The sequence below is a fragment of the Zalophus californianus genome, chromosome 5 (assembly GCF_009762305.2).
Source record: "Zalophus californianus isolate mZalCal1 chromosome 5, mZalCal1.pri.v2, whole genome shotgun sequence".
NCBI lineage: Eukaryota > Metazoa > Chordata > Mammalia > Carnivora > Otariidae > Zalophus > Zalophus californianus.
The window spans coordinates 40,629,344-40,656,545 of NC_045599.1; the positions used below are offsets into that span (position 1 = coordinate 40,629,344).

At 37.7% G+C, this 27,202-nt stretch overlaps 2 protein-coding genes across 3 annotated transcripts in view; one reads left to right on the forward strand and one right to left on the reverse strand.

Moving 5' to 3' along the window:
• Nucleotides 1–21,990, reverse strand: part of DHX29 (DExH-box helicase 29) — a 42,901-nt gene extending 20,911 nt beyond the window's left edge. The window contains exons 1-11 of one of the 2 annotated variants that reach the window (XM_027604717.2): nt 21,713–21,990; nt 14,367–14,440; nt 12,853–12,966; nt 11,800–11,929; nt 10,942–11,084; nt 9,146–9,274; nt 6,093–6,219; nt 5,221–5,379; nt 3,412–3,577; nt 3,025–3,148; nt 954–1,568 (exon numbers count right to left, since the gene is read on the reverse strand). In XM_027604717.2, coding sequence (XP_027460518.1) covers nt 954–1,568; nt 3,025–3,148; nt 3,412–3,577; nt 5,221–5,379; nt 6,093–6,219; nt 9,146–9,274; nt 10,942–11,084; nt 11,800–11,929; nt 12,853–12,966; nt 14,367–14,440; nt 21,713–21,893 — 1,962 coding nt within the window. In that variant the 5' untranslated portion in view covers nt 21,894–21,990. Of the gene's footprint in view, nt 1–953; nt 1,569–3,024; nt 3,149–3,411; nt 3,578–5,220; nt 5,380–6,092; nt 6,220–9,145; nt 9,275–10,941; nt 11,085–11,799; nt 11,930–12,852; nt 12,967–14,366; nt 14,441–21,712 lie in introns of those variants that run through there. The other variant, XM_027604718.2, reaches the window with a different exon arrangement.
• Nucleotides 21,991–22,079: 89 nt separating this feature from the next.
• The window catches only part of MTREX (Mtr4 exosome RNA helicase), a 113,688-nt gene continuing 108,565 nt past the window's right edge, over nt 22,080–27,202 (forward strand). The window contains exon 1 of the mRNA XM_027604719.2: nt 22,080–22,471. Coding sequence (XP_027460520.1) covers nt 22,338–22,471 — 134 coding nt within the window. The 5' untranslated portion in view covers nt 22,080–22,337. The remainder of the gene's footprint in view (nt 22,472–27,202) is intronic.

Sequence of the window (27,202 nt, forward strand, 5' to 3'; positions counted from 1 at the left end):
AAACTAATGATGTAATGTATGGTGATTAACATAACAATAAAAAATAAAAAAAAAAAGCAGCTGGTATTGTACAGGTGGTGCCTGATGGGAATCTTGAAGTTCCTTCTATTTCCACCACACTGATTTTTTTTCAGTCACTCTTTTATTTGCTGTGTGTGTACATGTCTGTCATCCTCTTAACGTGAGTTCCTTATCAGACAGAAACTGTCTTTTTTTCTTCTTACATTACATGAGAGAAACCCAGGTAATTTCTTACATAAAACATTTTTAGTAAAGGGGTACGTATCTTAAAGACAGAGGCAAAAATGTTAAGTACCGTCTCCAGAAAGGACGATGCAAAGTATAAATAAGCTGAGTTATTTAACTTGGAATTTATCATATTTGGTTCTAAGCAATTTCTGTATTCTGCAGTCATTCTGGCTAAGGTGTGGCCAGTTTTGGGTATGCCTGCATGGCAAAATGCACGACAAGAGATATTTTAGTATTTTTTCCATTTTTCAAAAATAAAGGGCTTGAGAACAGTCTAGCTTTTCTTCTATATTGTTTTTTTTCTTCTGCTTATTAAAAAGAATTAATGAAAATCTTCAGGAATACATTCCATAGAGAAGATTTGCAGAAACTTGAGATTTAGGATATTACAGTCAAATCTGTACTTGTCTATATTCTTTGTTCTCTTTAGTATGTAACATATTTGAACATTCAATTATTAAACAATATATTTTTTCCTTGATATGAGAATTTTAATGACAGAATTACTACTAACAACCCCTTTCAAATGAGGGAGAGTGGCACAGTATGACATCTGTCAAAGAAAACATGGAAAGTGCCTGAGATGTGCTACTGAACACACAGTAACAGTCACAAGTCATACACAGTACAGGTTCCGTTTGGATGCCGAGCGCAAAGGTGAATAACGTCACTGCTCACTGAGGCGGAGCTGGACATCATCTTACCCTTCCTCCAGGTCCATTTTCACAGCCCAACTCGTCACATACTCTTGTGGCCAAACTCACTGCCGAGATTCTTCGGGGCTGAGTGCAGACAATGTTACACTTACTCGTTCCCCACTCATTTAGAAGCAAATCTTCCAACAGAAAATGTGGTACTTGAGTACTCTTGCCACTCCCTGTTTCACCTGCCACAACCACTACCCGGTGCCTTTTGAGAGTTTCAACGATTGAATTCCTATGTTTGAACACAGGTAACTGCTGCCTTTCCTTTAGAAGTCTCTGGTACTTCGGCGTGCTTTGTAACTTTCTAAACAGTGTTCGAGCAGGTTCCAAATCTTCTGCCTTTTCTGCGTCCAAGGACAGTGCAGAAAAATCTTCATCAGAAACTAAATTTTCCCAAGATTCCTCAGGATCTTCAGAGTTTCCGCGCTTGTTTCCAGAACGCTGCTGCTGCTGCTGCTGCTGCTGCTGTTGCTTCAGTCTGTTCAGAAGTTTGGCAACAAACACATCACGGGGTTTATTGGTTTCCATTTTATTTAATTCTTCCTTTTTCTTTTCCGCATCACTCCACTCCAGCCAAACATCTCGGTAAGTGGGAGGAAGTAACTGATGCACTGACTACAGATGGGGAAAAAAAAAAAAAAAGCAGTATGTTATTTTCACTAACTACTGGATACCAAATTTCAATAGGCTAGAGTTCAGGATAGCTACTTTCCTTTTAAAATGTAATTTCTCTCTTAAATTAGTAAGTTATTACTTTAATATAAGACACATGCTCATGATGCAAATTTATAAACAGCATATCATATTCAGGCTTCTAGACTTCCTAACCATGTGACCTTGGGCAGATAATCTCTCTGGGTCTCAGTTTCTACATTTGTAAAATGGGGCTACTATCTCCTTTATAGACATATTCTGAAGTAAACTTTAAGTTACTATATGAAAAGTGCTCATTCCTGGAACATAGGAAACTAATAAATACATTTTTATTATTTATTCCTGCAGTGGTGCTATGTAAGTATGTAGATGATCCATAAAGCATTTCTGAAACAAAGCTTCCTGTGAGATGCTGGTAGTTAAATTAAGATTATAGGTCAAAGTGTTTAAAATGAACTACAGTGGAGGGGCACCTGCATGGCTCAGTCGGTTAAGTGGCTGCCTTCGGCTCAGGTCATGATCCCAGGGTCCTGGGATGGAGCCCTGCATCAGTTCCCTGCTCCGGCAGGGAGTCTGCTTTTCCCTCTCCCACTCCCCCTGCTTATGCTCTCTCTCACTTTCCCTCTCTTTCTCAAATAAACATCTTAAAAAAAAATGAACTACAGTGGAGTCCATCTAAGTTAACCTAATGCTGTGCTATAAAATTATTTCTGTAACAGTTTTCTCTGTAACAATGATAGTCATTTCTATCAATTAAGCTTAGCTTATGATACCTTTTTTGCAAAATAAGGGAAATAAAGGCATTAAGAACTTTTACTGCCAGAAACTGAATAAGAACTATTGTTTGGAGGTGCATGTCATCAGGGTCTATAATTTCCATGACGAAAAATACACGTATTTATTGTATAAAACAAATGTTGACAATCCAACAATCCAAGAAAAAAAGAGCTTCATTCAGTAGTACTTTAATCTTTCCTTAACCTGAGAGCTTGTAACTAATATAGCCTAAAACTGAAAAGTGGAATCAAGGTCTATAACTTTTCAAAGCTGAGGGAAAATATAACATTAAAGAGAGATATTATAATATTTAAACATTAAACTGTTTAAAAATTCTTACTTCAACCAGCCTCGTACAACTATTTTTAATCTGTAAAATAGCATAGCCTGAAAAACTGAACCATTGAAATGGTTCAGAGCCTCTGGTCTAAGGACAGAAAGACTGAGCTAGGTTTAGGGGCTAGAGGAAGTCAAAATTATAAATAAGCAGAAATGAGGATTAATTTGAAAAAGCAGTAAGTAAAAACTGGCATGAAGGGCCATAATTAAATATGACATTCCGTATGCCCATACCGTTTTAGGTTGGCTATGTACAGTCCACAAATGGATTTTTGAAACAGCTCACTCTAAAAAGTCTCACCTGCCCTTTCACTAAACGATAAAGAGCTAGAGTTGCTCCCAGGTGCTGAGCTTGCATGCCATCTTCTGTTAAGATTGTAGGGCACACTACCAGTACATCGTCTTCAGACTTGATTACCTTTACCCTACAAAGAAGCCAAAGAATTTTAAAAACAAAATTAATGAAATAAAACAAGTCAGAATTCCATTAACCCTGAACCTAAGTTTACATTAATTATTTAAATTAAATATTTCCATGGAAGACACTACCTAGATAACTGATGAGCATTATCACCCAGAGACATGGAATGAGAGAGCTTCCTAAATGTCCACTTAACACATAAGAAACAAAGAGATTTTTCATCTTAGATTTTCCTAAAAGTTCATTCAATTACCAAGAAAAACATACCTACATTTCCAGTATCTACCTACTGGAACTTTTTCAAAAGAAGGATTTGGACTCTTGGGAAGATTCTTCCTGACCCAATCGATCAGAAATTGTTTGGGAGATTTTCCAGTCCAGCTTCGAGCTGTATAGTCAAAATTTCTTACATCATGAGGTTCCTTCTTTTTCTCTAAAATGACAGACAAAGATTGGTGCTTTAAAAATTGTCATGCAATAATGTATAATCTCTTTTGAGTGATCAAAGTCTTCTCAATTTGGGGACAAGACTTTTAGAAGAGAATATGTGAAAAATGACAGAGAAAAGCTTGCCCTTCTACAAGTGATGTAAGCAAATCCTCTGAATGGATAGAACCATTGAAAATCTGAATCTTAAAAGTATCCTGGGTAACTTGTAAAATATCTATGATATCCATGTGATGAATTATTTATGGTACTCTGAACTACAGCGTTTGGGAGGCTACCACACAGGGAAGGGTAATATTTTGAAAAAAATATAAATCAGATGTCACTTCTCTGCTTAATAGCCACCACCACCACCATCACCTTCTTTGGCTTCATAATCCATATAAAATAGAGTCCAAATTCTCCATGGTCCATCTCTGCCTATCTGTTATCACTCCACCATCATGCTCACTACACTGCAGCCACACAGGCAGTCGGTCACCTCCCCAAATGTTCTGAGCCTGCCTGGCCCAATACAGTAGCCACTAGCCACATGTGGACAAACCTAAATTAATTACAATTAAACTTTCAGTTCTCAGTTGTACTAATCCCATTTCAAGTACACAATACTCGTATTTGGCTAGTAGCTACCACATTGGATAGCTCAGATACAGAACATTTCTGTCATACAGTGTTCTGTTGAATAGTCTGCTCTAGATCTTTTCCAAGTTAGACTTCCAATCTCCCTCCTTAGAAGGTTCTTCCCACCACCATGTCACTGGGCTGACACCTAATCATCTGTTAGATCGCAGAGCAAGTCATTAGTCCCCTTATCTCTATTATTAGAAACCAGTTTTCTTGCTCTGATAGCACACATCACAATTGGTAATTAAATATTTATGTATATTTAAAGCTTACATCTCCTACTAGACCATACCCTTGAAGAGGGCAAGGACTAGGTGATTTTGTTAATAACTGTACACATAGCATGTGACATTCTGAACAGTAAGGAAATCCAATAAATACTTATGAAACAATGTGTAATTTAAAAAACTAACAATTTAGCATAGACTTTGACTATATTACAGATAAATATTACCCAAGCTATGTCAATAATACTTAGCACAAATAAGTATACAATTACACACACATGGTGGCATGGCATGACTCACAGCAGGCTTAAAGAGGTGCTGTTTTGAATTGAGCTTTGAAAGGAGGGAAAGGTTGGCCGGTAGGGGCTAACAGGATGAGCAAAATCATGGAGCCATGAAATAACATGTGGCTGTAGTACACGGCTGGGAGAAAAAAGTAGAAAGGCAGACTGTGGCAGAATGCAAAGGATCCTCAATACCATGATAAAGGGTTTGGACTTATTACCGATTAAGGGTTTTTAACAGGGAACTCACATTTAAATGCGTGTTATGGAAAGATAATTCTGGCTGGAAAGAGATGAGGCTGAAGCAAGATAACTGTAATTATAAAATGCTACAAAAGTTATCATAATTATTACTTTTCTAAGACAGCACGTGGAAACATAGCTTTACTGCCAGCTTATGTAGTCTGCTAGAACGCAAAGTAACACAGTTTCTCAATTGTATTTTCATTGACGTTTTACTACTTACACCTTGAAACACTTTCCCTTCATTTTACCTTTCTCTTCTTCAGTAGCAGCTACCGATTTTTCAAATAAGTTAAAGTTCAAAGCCCTTTCCTCTTCTGTGGCTACAGGAGGCTTTTTCCTTTCATTCTGTTGATGTGAAATCTTTATGGCTGGATTGAATACTGGATGGTCTTCTAAAGTTTCCATTTCTACCAAGAAAAAAATCATGCTCTGTTGTATTTGTTTTTATGTCTTTTTATTTTGCAAAGATGTTTTAAAAAAAGACAGCATTCCGTCTTTTTCCTTGTAGCCAAGTATTCAACACTTCCTATTTGGAATTTGTGCTAGAAGTCAGAGGCAATTTATTTCACATATACTAAAATGTTTTAAATAAATTAACAGATGTAGAAGGTCCAGAAAAACATCCTCACTAGAAATGAATACTCATGGAATCATATCCGCCTCACCTCCTTCTCCTTGAATGAGGTTTTAAGGTATACATCAGAGGTTGACAAACTATGGCCTGCCGGTCAAATCTAGCCGGCTGCCTGTTTCTGTACATCCTATAAGCTAAGAATGATTTTTATATTTTTAACTGGTTGAAAAAAAAATATTTGGTGGTGGCATGTGAAAATTATATGAAATTCCCATTTTGGTATCTGTAAAGTTTTATGAGACCATAGCCATTCACGTACATATTGTCCATAGCTGCTTCTATTCTGTGACAACAGAGTTCAGTAGTTGTGAGGGTCTATATGGCCCACACAAGCTACTATATTTATTACTTGGCTTCTTGCAGAAAGTCTGCCAAGCCCACTATAAACTGGGATTTTTGTACACAAATTAAAAAGAGGCAATCTCCATGCTGGGAAAGCCAAAAAAGAAAAGACATTTATACATCTAAGAATTTGGAAGTGTTTACCTCTTTGAAATTTCCTTATTTTTTCTTGAGCCTCTTTTTGGCCTTGCTTGTTTTTTTCTAGTTTAAAGGTAGCTGCTTGCTCCTTTGCATCCAGAAGTTTTGCTGCAAGGTGCAAGTACCTTTCATTCTGTTTCAAATAAGATGATACAGAAATTTAAAGAACAAAATGAGTTAATCTATTGTCAATGTATTATATCAAACCTATGACCTTTTGATCTTATTCTTTGATCCAGCAAATCTACTTTTAGGAATTTTTCAGAGAAATAATACAAAGATGCAGATTTGCAGGTACATATACATAATACCGCAGTACTGAATGAAGACGAAAAACTGCAAAACAAGTTTTTCTACAGAAAAAAACTAGTCGGCCATTATAAAAAGAAAATGAGATAGCAAGAGAATGAGGGTGATCCGTATGTAAAACTTCCTTGGCATGTTAAATAAAATTTTAAAACTACAGAAGAAAAAGTAAACGTGAGTTCATTTCTAAAATAAGAAAACGTCTTATTTTTATACATTTTATAAACACGTTTTGAAGGATTGTATAGGTAATGATATAATAATACTCATCTGAAAGTTATCTTCCTATAATCGCTTTCTTGTAGAAGATAGTAAGGGACATTAAAAAAAAAAGCCTCTGGGGAAAAGGGGTGTAATAAAACTTAAGGACTTAGCTCTGCTGAGCAGCCATTAGTTTAAAGTTAAACTTGAATTTCTGTTTTTTACCTTAGGTTAATAAGGGACAGGTGAAACGCATAATGTACAGGGTGAAGATAAGGGCATGTAGAATGCTGCTATGAAACACAACCATTAAGATGAATGGAAAAGAGATAAACCAAGGCAGCACATGGAGCTGAATTTGGAGGCTACTCTGTGTAGCACACACACGATACACTGTTAACAGGTAGAAGGGTTAGCTATCTTCCCCTATTCACCCAAATCACACTCATTCTTTCATCGCTCCTATCTCTGTCACGGATACCATCCCTCCACCTGCAAATCTCTTGCCGTCTTTGGTTCATTAATCTTTATATTTGGCAAATCAACACTTTCTCTGGATTCTTGCTTTAAATGTTTCTGTTCCTTTCCAATTCCAATTTGGAGCCTTATTATTTCACAACTGAGGAAGTGCAATAGCTACCAAAACGGCTTCCCTATCCTTTCCAAATCACCTGGAACACTACCTAAATATTCCAAACCACCTTAACTAAACACTACTAAATCTGACCTAAAATAGCAAATTCTTCCTGTAATTTACCTGCCCCCATGCTTCTAGTGGCTCTTCATATGAGGAAAAGTCTTTCTAGGCATCAAAATCTTCTGGTGTCAGCTAAACTCACCTGTTTACTCCTACCTGCCAGTATTCATCTACATTTTATGCTCTGTATATACTCATTTACTGTCTAATACCCTAAGGCCCCTTATGCAATTCCACCTCTGTACCCTGGTCACACTGTTTCACCCCTCTGGACCATCTTCCTTTCCTGCCCATGTGTACTCTATGCACCCTTCAAGTTCCACCACTCTTCTTTGCAGGCTTAACCAAATGCTCCAGTCAGAAGACACCTCTTCTTTGAACCTCAACGTAGACTTGTACTGTCCCAAATTCTTTTTGTTTATATTAGTTTAATACAGGCACATGGTTAAAAAAAAAAAAACAACTTACAGGATATAGAAGAGTCTAAAAAAAGAAGTCTCCCTCCCATTCTAGCACCCCAGTCCTAATCACTAATAATAGCTTTTTGTGAATCTTTCCAGATCATTTCTGTGCATACATTAAGAATGCAAATATATGTATATATGTTTCTCTTTTACACAAATGGGTTCATCATACTACACGTTATTCTGCAACTTCCCTTTTTTCTTTCTTAACCAATTTTATTAAGGTCTGACTTATATACAGTAAAATGTACACATTCAGGTGTACAAGTGAATTGAGTTTGATAAATGTATATTATCCATGTAACCACTATCATAATGAAGATATAAAACATTCCCATCATCTTCAAAAGTTTCCTCATGCTGCCATACTGTGAATCCCCTTCCCCTGCCCTTGGACTCAAGCAACCACTGATCTGTCTTTTGTCACTATAGACTGATTTTGTATGGATGACTTTTCTAGATTTTAATATAGTAATTACACATGGACTCATTTGTGTCTGGCTTCTTTCATTCAAGTATGTTTTAGAGAGTTGCTTGCATTGGAGAGTTGCTTGCAGTGTTTGGGTATTATGACTAAAAGCTGCTATGAACATTTGCATACAGGTCTTTTTTGTTGGCATGTTTTCTTTCTTTCTTGAATAAATACCTAGGAACGAAACTGTTAGGTCATTCGGTTAAGTGTATGTTTAACTTTGTAAGAAAGTGCCAGTCTTCCAAAGTGGGTGTACCATTTTACACTCCCACAATGTCTGAGTGTGCCCGTCATTCCATGCCCTCCCAGCACTTGGATTACTCATCTCTTTAATCAGAGCCATTGTGATGAAGATAAAATAGTATCTCATTGCAGTTTGTTTTCATTTCTCTGATGACCAGTGATCCTGAAATTATTCTTACATGTTTATTGGCCATCCATGCATCTATTTTTGTGAAGTGTCTGTTGTCCTTTTAAAACTTCTTTATAAATTCTACAGAAGTCCTGCCAGACATATGTATTGTAATATTTTCTTCCTACAACCCGTTTTCATTTAACCTTACATTTTTAGTTTGTCTTATGATATCTAGGTTTTCTCTGACCAGACCACAGATTTCCTCTGTAAAGAAATGTGCCTTTCTCTTATTATCCAAGGAATTTAGCATACTCCCTACAAATGATAATCATTTAAAATATCTGATGATTATCTTTTTAAACATGGGAGGAATATAAGTAACAGCTACTGAGCAGTTATTTTGTGCCATTTCTATTTTTTTTGTAAGTTTTGTTTAATCTTCACATCAACTCCTAGAGGTAGGTATTTCTTTAATTTACAAAGGTGAAAACTAAGTTACAGAAAAGTTAAATTATGTTGCCTATGAATAGCCAGCTAGAAGCCTAATATACATTTCTAACTCACAGGGTCAAATTTTTCCTCCTCTTCTAAACTTTTAGAATTCTCACTCTTTTCTTCTTCATTTTGCTGTTCAGCATACCGCAAGATCCATTCTTTCATATTTACTTCCAAATTTTTCTCTTCCTTTTTTGTCTAGAAAGGAAAAACAAATATCTGAAAAACCAAAGTTAGAAAAAGGTGTCAAACTACCATCAAGTATCCCTGTTTTTACTATTTTCTTTATACTCAGAAACAGCAGACATGTAAGCCTCAAAAATCATCTTACATACTGTTCTGTGAAGGACAAATGAATTCAACATTACTTTAAGAAGTCCAAGCTTGCAAAATCCAAAAAATATGTTTTTATAAACAGGCAAAAAAAATAAAAGAACTGTTAAAAACTAGTGTTTTTCCTTAAAAACAGTGGTTTTCTGGGGATAATGCTTCCAGATTGTTTTTGTTTTGTTTTTAGCCTTTACTGAGATATAGCTGATACATTTAAAAAGTGTACAAATTTAATGTGCATATTAATATATCAGTTTTAGATTAGTTTATCATAATGTATATATAAACTCAATATTTTGATGATTTTGGATATACACATACACTCATGATCACTACAATCAATGTACTAAACTTATCCATCATCTCCAAAAACTTCCTTGTGTTCTTTTGTTCATGTGTGATGGTGAGAGTGGGGAGTGGTGGCTGTAGTAAGAACACTTAACAAGCCGTCTATGCTCTGAACATATTCTAAAGTGCACAATATTGTATTAACTCTAGGCACTATCTTACAAAGATCTCTAGAACTTATTCATCTTATGTAACTGAAACTTTTAACAATTAAGCAACATTTCCCCACTTTCCCCTCTCCTCCTGAAGGGAGGTAAACGCCTCTGGTAAACACCATTTTATTCTCTTCCTCTATGAGTTTATTTTGGATGCCTCACATAAGTGAAATCATGCAGTCTTCATCTTTCTGTGACTGGATTATTTCACTCAGCATAATGTTCTCCAGTTTCATCCACGTTTATAGAGGTTTTACAATATGCAGAGTATTTTTTTTTTTAAGATTTTATTTATTTGACAGAGAGAGAAAACAAAAGCAGGGGGAGGGACAGAGGGAGAAGCAGGCTCCCCCGAGAGCAGGGAGCCTGACACGGGGCTTGATCCTAGGACCTTGAGATCATGACCTGAGCTAAAGGCAGACGCTTAACTGACTGAGCCACCCAGGCACCCCACAATATGCAGAGTATTTAAGTGTAATGCCCTAAAGAAGTACACCTTCTAGTATTCATGACTTTCTGTAATACCCTTCCACACGTATTTTGGAGTTGGCCACATGACTTGTTTCAACCAAGGAAACAGCAGAAGTGATACAAGCTGGGGCTTATCATCTTGAAATACTTGCTCTTGGAAGCCAGATGCCATGCAAATCAGACCACTCTGCGACCACCACATATGAGGAAACCCAAGCTAGCCACAGGGAAAAGAGGAATGCCTGGCTAGCCCCCAAAGAAACCATTGTGGATATTCCAGCCTAAAAAGATACCTTGTGGAACAGAAGGACTAACCAGCTGAGCCCAGTACAGACTGTAGGAATCTAAAGAAATTAATTGTTGGTTTAAGCCACTACTTTTTTGGGTGGTTTGTTATGCAGCAACAGGTTACTGAAACAGTGATAGAAAAGCCTGGCAAAGCAATTAGTTATTTTTGATAAGCAAAAATGTTATTGCAACCTGGTATTTCTACTCATGAACTATTACATGTGTTTTCATTCTGATTTTATACAACTTTAAATGTTTAATTTCTTAAATTACCTTCATTTTAGTATCTTCTGTTGTTTTGGTTTTAGGCTGCAATGGAGGTGAAACAGTGGCTGGTATTTGAGGAGATTGGAATTTTGGCCTACTTTTAGGTTGCTGTTCTTCAAATTCTTGACTGAATCCTTCAGGAAGTGCATCTTAAAAATGGGAATAAAAAAAACCATTCATATGATACATAAAACATAACCATATACATTCGTTAAACATGCACATAAACCCTGCCTAGACAAACAGCACGGAATTTTCTTCCATCCGTCATCTCCTAAGAATAGAAATCCTATGAACCTGGCTTTTTTGTCAAAGTAGGAGTGGAAACACTCATGAGATAGGTAGCCCACCTCTGTTTGGCCATTTATTTCACCCTCAATGTGTGAGACTTCTAAATTTTCAAAAAAAGATCTGAACCCTTCCCAACTCCTTGGTTGCCTGTCATAGTGTATGGTAAGATCCTTACTCAGTCATACAAGCAATTTGCAGTCCAGGTTCTTGCCAGAGATTATAACATTGGCCTTCTGGTTAAACAAATTTATCTAAAGCCATATGGCCCAAATTTCTGAACCCAAACCAGGAAACACAGCCTAACAGGTTACAGGCAGGCAAACTTTGAGAGTTTGTTGCATTAAGTGCACTGTAAAATGACTATTGACAACTAAATGTACAAAAAAAATTTCTTCTTGCATGGACTACAATCTCTGAAAATATACTGCAAAGAGTGAAAAAGAGTAAGAACATTTGCAAAATAAGCAATTATAACAGTGAAAAAATTTAGAGCTTGATACAAATGTCACAAATGCTGAAATAATTTTGAGAAGGTTTGAGAAACCGAAAGAATTTTATGACAATACTACTTACCATCTGAAAGATTTAAACAGAGCCAATCCAAGGCAGAATGGAGATCACCTCCCTGTAAGAGCGTGTTAGTCATGGCATCTTCAATGTCCTTAGTCTTAAATGAAAATGCTTGTAAAGCCATGTATAAATCCTATGAAAGGGAAATGAAAAAAGGCATTCTATTTTCTCTCCTTTTATTACTCATTTTATTCTTCCACTCATTTTAAATCAGAAACTGATAACAAATTTTAATTTCAAAAATATGTTTTTTTCCCTTCTAGTTAGAAGAGTTAAATATGCTCACCAAACTGAGAATTGAGGAAAACTATTGATAAATTAAAAAAGGACCTGAAGACACTGCTCATATTCTTACTATTCAAAGATACTGTTTGCAATGTAGTATGTTTCCTTCCAGTCATTTTTCTATGATTTCGTAAAAACAAATTTCACTTAATAATGTAACATAAGCATCTTCCCAAGTTATTAGAAACTCTTCATCACTTTTAATAGTTACATAATAATCCACTGGCTAGACATATCATAAGTTAATTACACAGTTTCCTATTGGTGATCACTTAGGATATTTTCTCTTTTTATTGTTTAAGTAGTGCTTTAATAAACACATCCATATATAAAGTAAAGCATCTTAATGTACTTTCTTAAAGCATGATCTTTAGAGCTGGGCAGAACTGGGTTCCAATCCAGACTCTGCTTACTCTGCTACTTACTAACAACCTCCAGCTATAGTGTCTGTAATCTCTTTCCAAACCCCAATTTCTTCATTTGGAAAATGGGGCAAAGTACCTTTTGGTATTGTGCCAGTTAAAAAATAAGCAAAGTGCCCACTACAGAGTCTAATATAATCTGGGGAATGTAATTTAATTTTCATACCATCATTTTAATGTGTGCTCTTGTATCTGGCCCAATTCCTTCCCTATTCTTGCTGACAGAAATGATCTACATGAAATCTCAATGGAAGCTGAAGAAGTCATTTTATCTCACCATCTCACATGTGGAGCTGTCTTAAAAAGGCTCCATTAAAAATAAGGAAGTTAAAAAAAGTTTGCAAAATACCTGTAATTTTTTGGCAGTAAGTCTTCCAGAAATCACTCCCTTGTCATTATTTTGCTTTTTATGCTCATTTATCACTCCAATAATTCTTTGCTCTAGTTTGTGATTAATTACCACCTGTTGAAGCCAAAAAGGTCATTATTAGAATCTAAATTATTAAATATTTAATAATTAGAAAAAAATGAGAGTTTTCTATATCCCTGCCAACCAATACAAGGATTTCAGTGAAAATCAGATAAAATAATTATTGTATTTTAGACTACCATTCATTGGACCACATCTGTACCATATATTTTAGAAAAAAATGTGCCAGGGTGCCTGGGTGGCTAAGTTGGTTAAGCGTCATGGTGTTAAGCATCAGCTTAGGCCAAGATCCCACGGTTCTGGCATTGAGCCCCACGTCAGGATCCCTGCTCAGCAGGGAGGCTGATTCTCCCTTTCCCCCCTGCTATCTCTCTCTCTCAAAGAAATAAATAAAATCTTTAAAAAAAAAAAAAGAAAAAGAAAAAATGTGACATGGAAAAAGCAACATATGGCAAGAAAAAATCCTTTGAAAAACCCTCTTGAACCTGCATGTCTCAAGACATTGTTCTTGGATTGCTATTGTTATGACTGATTCCTAAGCTTGATCCTAAACAAGCTGAATCAGAATCCTTGGAGATGGAGTCCAGAAATCTGTTTAATGTAAACCACCCCAAGCACACAGCTTGAAAGAATGGATGCTACACTAAAAAGACCTCTAAGGTAAAAGTAAAAACTATATACACAGTAATAATTAGGCTACACAAATTCTTTTGGCTTTCAGGGTTTGATTCCTGTTTTTCCATTAGCCATTTTTGTCTTTAATATTTTTGTTCCATATGTTCTTTCCATATTTTTCACCTAAGAATACATAAACATATACCTACAAAGAAACCACCCCTTGACTACATCTTTACTGAATGCCTACAATGAGCTATGTTCAAAAATATACTTCAGGAGTTCAGTCTAGCAGAGGAAACCTATATAAAAAGATAAACTGTAAACCAGCACAGCAATCATTTAAAAAGGCATATGAAAAAAGTAAGAAACCACAAGGAAAACTGCTGAGTTATGAAGGACTTCCTAGAGGTTCCAGAGGTGACAAATGGAGAAGGGGAAGTAGGTCTTTTTAAGCAGAGAGCCCACTGACAAAAGCCCGGAGTCATAAAATCACATGGGATTTGAGGGAACAATGAGATTTAAACTAAAATTTTAAGTGGAAAAGAATAATGGGGAGGAGGCTGGAAATGTACACCAAATCAGGTCTGAAAGGATGCATATGCTATCCTTAGAAATTTGGATCTTATCCAGATCTTCCTTAATTTCTTATGGGCTTTCAACATTATGTGTTATGATTTACTTCTATTTAGTACGGATCAGCAATTAACTATTACAAAAAATTTAAATACCCCATAATTTTCTTATATTTAATATATCTTCTTTTTCATTTCTCAAAGAGACCATTTCTTGAAATGCCTCAAAATCTCAGTACTCACTTTTAAAATAGATTTATCCAGATTAGCAGGACCACCAGAATCATTTGCAGAATTAAAACTATAAATTTTTGGACCTGTGTATAAAAGACAAAAAGTAGTCAAGGCAATTTAGTCATTGATAGCTATTACACTATTTTAATTTTCCTCTAAAAAATTGCTAAACATTAAATATTTGATTTCAGCTCTTTTTTCCCCACTTCACCAAGGAATCTACAATCTAGCAATATGGACTCTAAATTTTCAAAAACATTTTACCAATTAAATTTCTCTAGGTTAACCAGTTACTTACAAAGAGCAAAGGCTTGTACATTTTTTAAATTAAATCTATCTTCATCTTCGTATTTTCACAATCAGATGCTTTTCTGCCTGGTACTTGGCTGAAGTAAGACCTCTCAGAGGATATTAGATTCCTGGTAGAGACGATGGTTAATATTAAAGAGAAACACTCCCTTAAGGTAAAAATGAGGTGGCAGTTCCTATCATCTTCTATTCATAGAGTCCAAGGTTGCTGTATTAGTTTCCTAGGACAAATTACCACAAACTTGGTTGGCTGAATATAACAGAAATATTCTCTCACAATTCTGGAGGCCAGAAGTCCAAAATCAAGTTGTCAACAGGTCCATGCTCCCTGCAAGCTCTAAATAAGAATCCTTTCTTGCCTCTGCTGCCTTTTGGTGATCCCAGGAGTTGTTTGCCCTGTCTGCCTCTTTTTTACACATGGTGCTTCACATGGCCTTATTCCCTGTGTGTCTGTGTCCAAATATCTCTCTCCTTTCTCTAGACACTACTCATTGGATGATTTCACCTCAAGATCCTTGACTAATTATATCTGTAAAGACCTTATTTCCAAATAAGGTCACATTCTGAGGTTCCAGGTGCAAATGAACTTGGGGGGAGGGAAAGGGAAAATGCGACACTACTCAACCCACTACAGATGCCAACTCTGTTCCAGCCAACAGAAATGCTATGCGTATCATCAGTTCTCTAACAACGACCAACCAAGAAGGAATAAATAGTATTAAAAGGTACTTTCAAACCTTTGGTCTCATGATCTCCTTACTCTCTTAAAAATCAGTGACGATCCTAAATACTTTCTGTTCATGTGAATTATAACACTGATATATACCATACTGTAAATAAAAAGGGAAAAATTTAAAATATTCATTAATTCATTAAAAATAACAAACCTATGACCAGTTAATATAAACACTTTTTATGAAAAATAACTGCATTTTCCAAAATAAAAAAAATTGTTTTCCATTTTTGCAAATCTCTTAATGTCTGGATTTTGCATTCAATTTTCTGTAGTATTATCATGCAGTCATTGAAAAATACCACTATATCCTCATGAGAAAATAACTACAAAAATGACAACATTTTAGATTATGGAACTAGTTCTGATCTCACGGAGCCCCAGCCAGAATGGTCTCAAGAATTCCACAGGATTCCTTGAAACACACTTGGTGAACTACTGCTGCGTAAGAATAATCCTAGAATCTTATAATACCTACTTAGTCTACTCTTATATATCTCAAAATAAGGTATGGTTTTTTGTTTTTTTTTTTACTTTGAGAAACCTACACATTAAATTTAGAAGTTGCTTACTATGATTTTAAAGGTCAAGAACTTTGATCCTTGTTGACTTACAGAAGGGTATTCATTTTAAGATGCTAGTTAATATAATCAGGCATTTTAAAACAAAAGTTTTTGAGCATAACTATTTACATTTGGGCAGTCTGGACTAGAGACATTACTGGTTCCCTGAATTACTTCTATGCTAGAGTTATACAGAAAGTACCCAAGGCTACCTAGAGTATATGAAAAGATAGTGACAATTCTGGCACAGAATGGTTAATTTCCTTATCTTTTAGTCTTAGACTCTAATCTTAGTAACCTTCCTCATCAACTCATGTCAATAGTCATAAATTAGAGGACCTATCAGTAGTCCTTAACCATTTCTGTGAGGTTTCATTAGTTGCAGTAAACTTGTTCACAAATTTAGCATACTAATTAGAGTTTACAAGTCCCCCAAGTCATTAAGGGGACCCAATTATAACCCTTTTGGAAAAGATACAGATGGATGAGAGGTTTATTACCAAGACTATACTGAGAAGCAGTTCAAGGTTGATGTGTTACTGAGAGAGGTAAAACTGTAAATTCCTTTAATTTTTTTTTTGTTAGTAAAGACTGAAATAAGCAGTAAACTCTGAAGACAGCAATAAGCTCTCATTTGTCTCCTCCAACTATTTCACCTGAGATATCCAATGATACCACGTCTTTGAAGTCACTTTATACTGTGAACTTCCAGAGGGCAAATAAAAGAAAAGCTGAGTCCCCAGAAAATCGGGAGAGGAATGTACACCAATACTGGTGTACATTCACTGGGTGTCAAAAAGTGCCCCTAAAAGTGGGTATGTTTTTATTTTAATCAATATGCGAAATGAAGCAACAATGAGATCTTGCCTCAGAGGTATGACCGATTGAATCAAGTAAACCAGTAAGGCCCTTTCTGTTTCAAATTCTTCTTAAAACATGTTCAATCAGCAAAATTTGAAGCTTTTTATGAGGCATTACCTCTTACAAATATCTATTATTGTCCCTGGAGGCATGCAGAGGCTACTAAAAAGACTGAACTTACTCAATTCCCTGAAACTGCTCTAATTTTCTATTGGGCGATTCTTTGGTCTCCTTTCCTGTCAGATGTCAACCTTCAGAATGCCAGTCTAACAGCCCCCTACCACCAGATTCAAATGTGTTACTTAAGAAAAATTTAAGGCACCAGAAGAAAACAGATATTCAACCGTATAAACTAGTAACCCTATTTTCAAATGCAATTCTAAGTCAACAGGCCATGGTATAAAGATGGTTCCCATTCTTTTGCCAAGTAAGGTGCACAGGATTTATGAGCTATTTTCCTTGCTGCTTAAAGACCTTTTTCCATAAACTGTGGTTTTCCTTTTCACACAGAGTTACTGGAAATCTGACTGGAAGTAAGGATGTTAGTGTACTATATCTCTAAGGCAAAAGTATTATGGATTTCAAATTTATAAACTGTATTTCACAGAACACAACATATCATTGTCAAGAATATTACATTAAAGTTGAAGCACAGGGGCGCCTGGGTGGCTCAGTCGTTAAGGGTCTGCCTTCAGCTCAGGTCATGATCCCGGGGTCCTGGGATTGAGCCCCACATCGGGCTCCCTGCTTGGCGGGAAGCCTGCTTCTCCCTCTCCCACTCCCCCTGCTTGTGTTCCCTCTCTCACTGTGTCTCTCTCTGTCAAATAAATAAGATCTTTAAAAAAAAAAGTTGACGCACAGAAAAAGTGATTTCCTCAAGATGACTCAACCAATAAAAAAGCATCAGCCAAAAATCAATTTCTTATTGCCTAATACTCTTTCACAACACATTCCTTTTAAAATGTATTCCATTTTACATCACAGAGTGATTATAATGACCCACTATCACTAATACATTCACTTTGAGTTGCTACTGCTGGTGACAGGTGCACTGAGATACTCTGGTTTCTTTCTGACTAATAGTATACAACTGCAAGGGGATCCAAAGCAGCCAAGGGATCCAAACAGCAATAAAATAAGATCCAGTCCTGGTCTTCATGGGGTAATTAAGCAACTAATTATCCAAATAAGCTCTGAAAGGGAGTACAGAGTATCTAGAGAATAGATGAGGATGAACAGATACAACTTGAGTAGTCAGCGTCTGTGAGGAAGTCCACACTGCCAGAACCACCTGACTAATGTGATCCTTTAAAAATGTAAACTAGCTAAAATCTCTCCTACATTTAATACCAACACAAGCCCCCGACACTTTCTTCTTGTTTTCTTGCAACATGCCAAGCTTACTCCCATCTTAGGGCCTTTGCCCTTGTCCCCTTAGCCTCAAACATTCTGTCTCCAGATTTTCCAAGAGCTGGATGCTTCCAACCATCTCAGCATAGAAGTTTTCCTCAGAGAAGCATTCCCTGTTCTTTTTTTGACACAGAGATAGAGCATGAGTGGGATGAGGGGCAAAAGGAGAAGAAGACTCCCCGCTGAGCAGGGAGCCTGATGTGGGACTCGACCCCAAAACCCTCATGACCTGAGCTGAAGGCAGACACTTAACTGACTGAGCCACCTGGGCACCCCAAGCATTCTGTGTTTTAAGCAAAAACAGACTCTATCACCCAATTTATTCTTTACCAAGTCACTGTTTTCTGCCCTTTGTAACACTTTTTCTGTTTTACTTGGATGACCCTGAAAAATATTTATCACGGTTTTTATGAGTTCACTCATGACATTACTCCCCTAGTGTTCTTTCAACTCTCAGCTAGCTTTAAGGATTTTCACACATACAAGCCTTACAGTCATTAGTTCTCTCTCCCAACCAGTTCATTGGTATTCCCAGTGCCTAAAATCTTGCCTGGCACATAGCAACAATTCAAAGATTATTTGATGAACAAATGAAATGAAAAAACAGGAGTGGAAGAATACTGAGAATTGTGCCAAGGGGCATTTCATGGCAGTAGTGATTCTTTACCTCCAGATGAGAAGACAATTTTGAGAAGTAATGCTATGTACAATGCCTTGAACTTTTGAAAAGATAAGAGATGAAGTGGACTAGAACAGTTACCCTTACATTAGCAACTACAATAAGTTCAGAGATAATTTTTTTTTCCAAAGTAGGCCTAACATATGATATAAAAAATACCCACACAGAAAAAAAAAGAAAAACCATGTTGCAATCTGTGTAGATTTATTTTATATACACTGGTACACATATTTCGTTATAAAATATTTTCTACAAATTTAATAGATAATCTCTCATTTTTTCTCTCTTGATTTCTTAGCCTTAATTCCTCTGAATTTCTCCTTGTCTCTTATCCAAGAATATTTTTTAATGACTATATGCACGGCACCAGAACAGACACTGAGGTATATTAATACATATCCATGAAACAGTTCCTACCTCCTAAAATTTTGTAGGCTATTTCCTCACATACAATAGGCAAGACCTAGACATCAAAAAGAATGATTCAAGTAACAATGATAAATGAGCTGTGGATACAGAAGAATTCAAAAAGTAGTTGACATCTGGGATGGGTGTTACAGGATTTCGGAAGACAGTGTTTGGGATAGGTGGCATTCCATTAAGAGAAAATGGCAAGAATACCGGAGGAGAAAGTCAATAGCTGCATTTGGAACAATGAAAATACCCCAGATTTGCTATAGGTGAATATAGGAATTAGGAAAAAGGCTGGAAAAAGGGTCTCAGGTGCTAGGTGAATGGTACGGACTTTATCACAAAGTCAGTGAAGATGCTGTGGAAGAAACTGAGAAGTGCTATGAACAAAGCAGCGTCCAAGATGAATCTGATGCTTGAATGCAGGCCAAACTAGAGGAGGAAAAATAACAGAGTTGGGGAGACCCATCAGAAGGCTTTGCTGGTTCTCCAGGAATTCATGAGTGCCTAGACAGGTGTGAACAGCACAGAAGAAAAGTGAAAATGGTGTACACAGAAGATAAATGAGTCAAGACTGAATGAAGCTGGGCAAGAGATTACCCATGAGGAAGAAAGGAAGGCATTAAAAGTAACTATTGACATTGGATAAAGAGGAATGTGGAAAAAAAAAAACAAGGAAATCAAAAAAGCTAGTGTGGGAAGAAAATAGTTTAGTATTAGTGGAGTTAAATCTGAGAGGCTTGCAAAAGAGGGCCAAAAGGTCCAAGTAAATATAGAAATGGCTGACTTGGGATTAGAATAGAGACCAGGACTGGACAGATTGAGGAGTCATGTACAAAGGACAAGACACAATTAGTAATGGAGTACTCTCCTAGAACAGCTATAGAGTGAGAACTATACTGTCATAGACTAACACCTTTGGTGAGGGTCACATTTTGGAGCAGGAGAAATGGGAAGACAAAGATTAGAACAAATTATTAGAGAGTTGAAAGAATTCAGAAGAATATCAGGAAAAGAATGCAAAAGAGGCTGATTGAGAGTAAAGTGCTACAGAATAACAGTCGAAGAGAAATTCTATGTATCCGTATTTATAGGCATTATAACTTTGTAGTTAAAAATATTATAATAAATTGTAGGCAGCAGCTCTTTCTGCTCATGGGTCCCGCCCCCGTGCTTTAATAAAATCACCCTTTTGCAAGAAAAAAAAGTTATAATAAATTGTAGGGCAAAGAATTATATATCCACTCTCTATGTGAAAGTTTGTTAAGGGCCAACTTCTTCAGTCTCATCCTCTCTTCGGCAACGCTTACATTCCAGGAGTGCCTCAAAGACCCAAGCTCCTTCCTCACTGAAGATCTTTGTACACGGAGTTCCTTAACTCTGCCAAGAATACTACTCCTCCCATTCTTTACAAGGTTAACACGTATCAGTCCTCCTAATCTCAGTTTAACTGTCACTATTTCTAAGAGACCACGTATGACCCCTCCTCCTCCCAGGTAAAAATTAGGTTACCTTGTTAAATTTTCTTCCTTAGCTTTTCTTTGTGGCACTTAGTAAGTATGAAGCAATGTTCGTAGGATTATTTAATGCCTCTATCCGCCATTACATTAGCAAGGTCCATGAAAGGTGATGTGTCCATACTGCTCACCCTACCCATAACATCATGAAAGATACAGGGGTATCTATATGCACGATAAATGTGTTGGACGAATATTTCAGTAAAAACTACAAGCAAACAAGGTAAGCAGAACAAAACAGTACACCTGTTCATCTTTTCGAATCAGTTGTAATAGGGGCCCGCTCATCTGTAGCCGGAATCAGCAATCTCTTGTGTTATCAAACCAAATTGCACAGTACGCCAAAACAGCATGGTTATGGTAAAGCTCGGAGATAATTCCGCAATAGATTATACCCATATTCGGTGTGTTAGTACTGAAATTCTTACTACAGGTTTTTCCATAACACATGAAAACACTACACCCCGGCTGAAAATGATAAGAAGAATAAGTACAAATGGGTCTGGCTCCAGGAGGTTAGGAACTACACACCCTACCTCTGCATCAGCCTAGCTAGTTTAGGTGATGGCTCAAGACAGATCTCTGCTGAGACGGCAGCAAATGCAATTTTTATTCTGTTCTCGGAAGAAGAAGAAGGGGGGGGTGTTAGGTGGGAGACGCCAGGCCGCAACAGGGCTACTGTCATAACTTGGGAGGCCCCAAAAGCTTACACTGACCTAGAACAAGGCCACCAGATAGGGAACTAGCAGCTCCAGGTGTGGGAGATAACAAATTTTTGAGACCTAGGGCCCGCCCAAGTTGCGCTGGCTTCTCCCTTAGAACAGCAGCAGCTGCTCAGGGTGGAAAGCCCGGGGCCCCAGGACCTTTAGTACCTTGTTTGACTCGGGGCTCCTTGGTGCTGACGGCAGCGGCGGAGGGCGGCCTGGCCACGGACTTCTTGTTTTGGGCCTCCCCAAGGGCTGCGACCTCGGCGGATTTGGCTCTGGAAGCAGACACTGCGGCCCGGACCGCCGCGGCTCCCGGCGCCTTGTGTTTCTTGTTCTTGCCGCCCATGTTGCAGCTGTGGCAAAGAATGCCCCCGGGCAGATCCCGGAAACACCGCAGCACCGCCTCCAAGGGCTCTTCACATTCCCCGGGTCTCACACCGCCGCCCTGCGTCCTCCATCCGGGCTTCTCGGGGCTGGGCGACCGCAGCCTTGCAATTGGACCGACTCACCACGGTTCCGCCTCCTCGCCGCCCTCTAGGTGCCTGCGGCGTGCCGGTCCGTGTCGCTACTCTCCCTCTTTAAGTCAGGAAGCTGGCCACCCAGTAGTGGTCGGAAAGGAAAAGTCGGAAGAGAAGAAGTCAGGGAAGAATTCTGAGGGATGGGGTTGTATGACTAGATTATTTTCTTTTGTCTCCTAAGGGCGACAGCTGAGGCTTCCCTTGGCGTCACTGTTGGTGCGCTCGCAGAGCATCGTGGGTAGGAGGGAGATTTGGTCTCCCCGCTCCGAAAGATGGCGGACGCTTTCGGGGATGAACTGTTCAGCGTGTTCGAGGACGACTCGACCACCGCGCCCGGAACTAAAAAAGACAAGGAGAAAGAAAAGGGGAAATGGAAGGGGCCGCCGGGGTCTGCGGAAAAGGGCGGGTAAGGAAGATGTCAGGAGGTTTTTTTTTTTCTCTCTCCTCAGTGCCGAGGGGGAGAAAATACAACGTTCTTTTGTAGAGCATGAGCAACTGGAGCGTACAGCGAGTGGCGTCGGGAAGTGTAGGGGTTTGGGAAAACTGTTGAAGGAGGAGGAAGGCTTTTGGTTTGGTGAATCGGGATTTTGGTGTTCCCCGGTGTCCGCAGGCAGCGTGAGCTCCTGCCACTACAATTCCTTAACGCCTAGGTTGCTGACTACCCTGGTGTGCGCCGTGGGGTCGGGACGGGAGGTAAGGTATTTCTTAGGTTTGTACCCCGCAATACCACAATGGCACAGTCTTTAATAAATGAGACTAATGACCAGTTCAGTAAAGGGTTAAGAAGCTTAGAAAACGTGACTTGGATTGACTTGGTACCGGCAAACAGCGGCAGGAGAGAGAAATCTAATCTCCATGCTTTCGCGTTTTTTGCCCATATAAAGAACGTGAGAGTGCGTACTACTGGGGTTGTGAGGATCAAGTGAGATAATATATGTAAAGCACCTAGCTCCACGTAACGGTGCTTAGCACGTAATACATTGTCAAAAGCTGGTTATCGTTGAGTTTACTAAGAAAATTTTTAAAAAACTTACCGGTTCCTAAACATATATATAGACTGATGAATAAAACTACCTTAAAGTGTACGGAATCGTTTATAGTAGAACAAGAAAAAGTTAATACGTGAATTAAAATAAGACGATTCTAAATACAAAAGTAAGATGGTTCATTGTTTATCAACAAAATTTAATGTTGACTGGGGGAGATACCAGGAGAGTAAATTAAATTACACATGATTTTGCTCTCAAGGAATTTTTAGTCCTGATAAAGAGAACAGGTACATATTTTAAAAGTTAGTAGATGATTGAGATAAAATAAGTTGTGTATACAGTTAATTGCTATACAGGTTCAGTAAAGAGATCTCTATTTGTGTCATTCAGGGAGCCTTACATGCAAGAGGAGATGATTTGTTACTCGTGGGCAGATTTTTTTTTTTTTTAAACAAACTGGGATAGAGGGAGTGTTTGCTTGGGACAACAAGATAAAACTGAGAATAAAAATTGGTTTTAGACTGTGAAGGATCTTGAATATCAAGCACGTTAATTTAAATTTCATTTTTAAACCCTGGTGAATAAGGTTTTTGTGGTTTTTTTTTTCCTAACTTGCTGATTGGGTAAGTAGAGTGGTAATTTAGGAAAATTAACTTGGTAGTGGTTGTCAGAGTATATTGAAAGAGGAAAGATAGTAAAATAAAAGTAAAGTAGATTAAGGAAGTATTTTAGTTTAGGAAACCAAAAGAATCTCAAGTTAGGAGGTGGCAGAAGGAAGGAAAAGGAAAGGTGTAAAATGTGAAGAAAAGTGACAGGCCTTAACAATGGAACAGGCCAGAACAATGGAAAGGGAGTCAAAAGAGAGAGATTTTGAATTTGGATATCAGGAAGAAAAAAATGTAAGGAAATTTACAGGAGCTTTTGATTTGAAAATGAAATTAATTTGACTTGAGACAAAGTGAAGTTACAATAGTATATCCAGATGGAGGTGTCCAGTGGGCAATTTTAATTAGGTTTTGGGCAAACCTCAAAACTGGAAGTATACATTTGGATGTTGCTTGAATTGGTACTGCTTGAGTTGGAGATCCCTTTGGGCAAGTACTGAAGACAAGGATTAGAGAAACAGAACAATCAGGAGTGTGAAGTGTCAGGTAAGTAGGAGTCAAGGTAGAAAAGTAGTCTTTCTCATTGAGTTGGAAAGAGTTGGGAGAGTTTCGGGGCAACAATTCAGGGAAAATGAGAAAGGAGGACAGGTTCTTGCGTTTTTTTTTCCCGCCAAAGAGGAATAATTAATAGTTCCTGTAGTCTGAATGGGCAACTGCGATGTGATGAAGACAATACACAAGTAATTTCCGACTTTAGTAAATACTGTACTTCATAATTACTAGGGTAAAATTAATTCACTTTGTACTGTACTAGTGGTAAGCAAGTGAAAGTTTGTAGGATACAAAAATTTAATTTACATTTTAATTTTACTAGGAAATACATGAACATTAGAGAAGGGAAATACATAAGAAAATATAGAACACTAGGGACTTAAGGGATTTTATTTACTAACATTTCTAGCTAGGTGTGGTTTTAGGAAAAAATCCAATTTGCCTGATTCCAACTATCACACTATGATAATTGTTATTCATATCATAATATGCATGATTTCTATCCAATTTAGGTAACATGGGGCAAATTGTGGAATTTAGAGAAACTTCTTGTGTATTTTATACTCTAGATCAAGTGGGTACTTTTAAGAAACTTTATATTATGAAAATTATTAATATATGGCTAGGGTGTGGGAGAGCATGGAGAGAGAATAGTATGAACTCCATGTGGGCGCCTGGGTGGCTCAGTTGGTTAAGCGACTGCCTTTGGCTAAGGTCATGATCCTGGAGTCCCCGGATCGAGTCCCGCATCAGGCTCCCTCTGACGCTCCCCCCTCTCATGTGCTCTCTCTCTCTCTCATTCTTTCTCTCTCAAATAAATAAATAAAATCTTTAAAAAAAAAAAAAAAAGAACTCCATGTACCCACACCATTGTCAGCAGTATCAAGTCAGGGCCAATCTATTCCTGCACCTCCCCGCCCCCCCGTTTTTTTTTTAAATCAAACGCTATTCCTCATGTTATTTTTCCCTAAATATGGGATAAGTTGCATCTTACTGATAATGACTTTTTTCCTAGGATGGTTATCATGCCATTATTATACCCCAGAGAATTTACATTATTTCCTTAATATCATTGGAGATCTTGGAAATGTTATCTTGATTGTGGTGGTGATTTAGGAAACTTTACAGACTTTTTTTTAAAAGATTTTATTTATTTATTTGACAGAGAGACAGCGAGAGAGGGAACACAAGCAGGGGGAGTGGGAGAGGGAGAAGCAGGCTTCCCCGCGGAGCAGGTAGCCCGATGCCGAGCCCGATGCGGGGCTCGATCCCAGGACCCTGAGATCATGACCTGAGCCGAAGGCAGCCGCTTAACAACTGAGCCACCCAGGTGCCCCTAGGATACTTTAAATATACCCTAATAAAGCCTAAAAAAAGATAAAAAAGAGTGCAAAGGAGTGCAACATACCAAATCATAAAAATCCATTCATCAAGAACTAAACACATAATCATACACCCATGTTGGTCACCATTAGAAGTTCCTTAGGGCACAACTCATTTCTCTTCAAACTGATCAGGAATCAAGCATTTTCCTCCCTTTCTTCTGTGAACCATATTTCAGGGTAAACAGCTGATAGAATGTTCTTTTTTTATACATAGATTTGAGGTAATAAATGCAGAAAGGACAAAAATAGAAAAAAAATCACCGTTTTGCTGGGGTGCCTGGGTGGCTGTCATTAAGCGTCTGCCTTCGGCTCAGGTCATGATCCCAGGGTCCTGGGATGGAGTCCAGAATGAGATTTCTCCACTTGTCTCAAAGGTATTTTATTGTACTTGGTTTATTTGAATCAGGATTCAGACAAAGCTCCTACACTGTTTTGGTTGTTACACCCTTAAGTCTTATTCTACAACAGTCTCCCTCTTTTTTCCTTATGCCATTGATGTCTTTTGGAGGGATAGCTGAGATGAAGAGCCAGGTCCTTTGTCCTCTATAGTCTCTATAACCTGCATATGCTTTCTTAGGCTGTTATTTAACTAGCTCTTACATCTTTAAGTATTTACTGTAAATTATCCTTATATCTAAAGCTTAACTGTCTAGTGTAATATCTACTATGCCCCTGTAGGCGTTACACACTTAAACTGTAGCTAGTCAGAATTGATATGTGCCCTGAATGTGCAATACACACTAGATTTTGAAAACTTAATGTAAAAAAATGCAAACTGCCCCATTAATTTGTATCTTGATATTGAATTGAGAGTATTTTTTATATATTGGATTAAATGAAATATATTAAAATTGACTTTAATGCTTTTAATATGGTTAGAAATTTAAAATTACATGTAAAGTTTGCATTGTATGTGTATATATTTATCAGTGCTGATAATTAGATTCAGGAATCTAATTTAGCTAGGAATAATACACAGTGCTGCTGTGTACTTCAGTTGCATTACATCATGAGACATGTAGTTTTTAAGATGGATGAGTGGGTTAAAATAGATGAGCCTTATCCCTCTTCAGCTTTTCACATAATGGCTTTAGCACGATTGTTGCCTTGCTCCATTATTTCTGTGGTGGTTGGCAAAATGGTGATTTTTTTTTTTAAAGATTTTCTTTATTTATTTGACAGAGAGTTAGCAGAGCAGGAACACAAGCAGGGGGAGTGGGAGAGGGAGAAGCAGGCTTCCCGCTGAGCAGGGAGCCCGATTAGGGGCTCCATCCCAGGACCCTGGGATCATGACCTGAGCCAAAGGCAGATGCTTAATGATAGCCACCCAGGCACTCCAGCAAAATGGTGATTTTTTTTTCTATTTTTGTCCTTTCTGCATTTATTACCTCAAATCTATGTTTAAAAAAAGAACATTCTATCAGCTGTTTACCCTGAAATATGGTTCACAGAAGAAAGGGAGGAAAATGCTAGATTCTTGATCAGTTTGAAGAGAAATGAGTGTGCCCTAAGGAACTTCTAATGGTGACCAACATGGGTGTATGATTTTGTGTTTAGTTTCTTGTTGAATGGATTTTTATGATTTGGTATGTTGCACTCTTTTTTA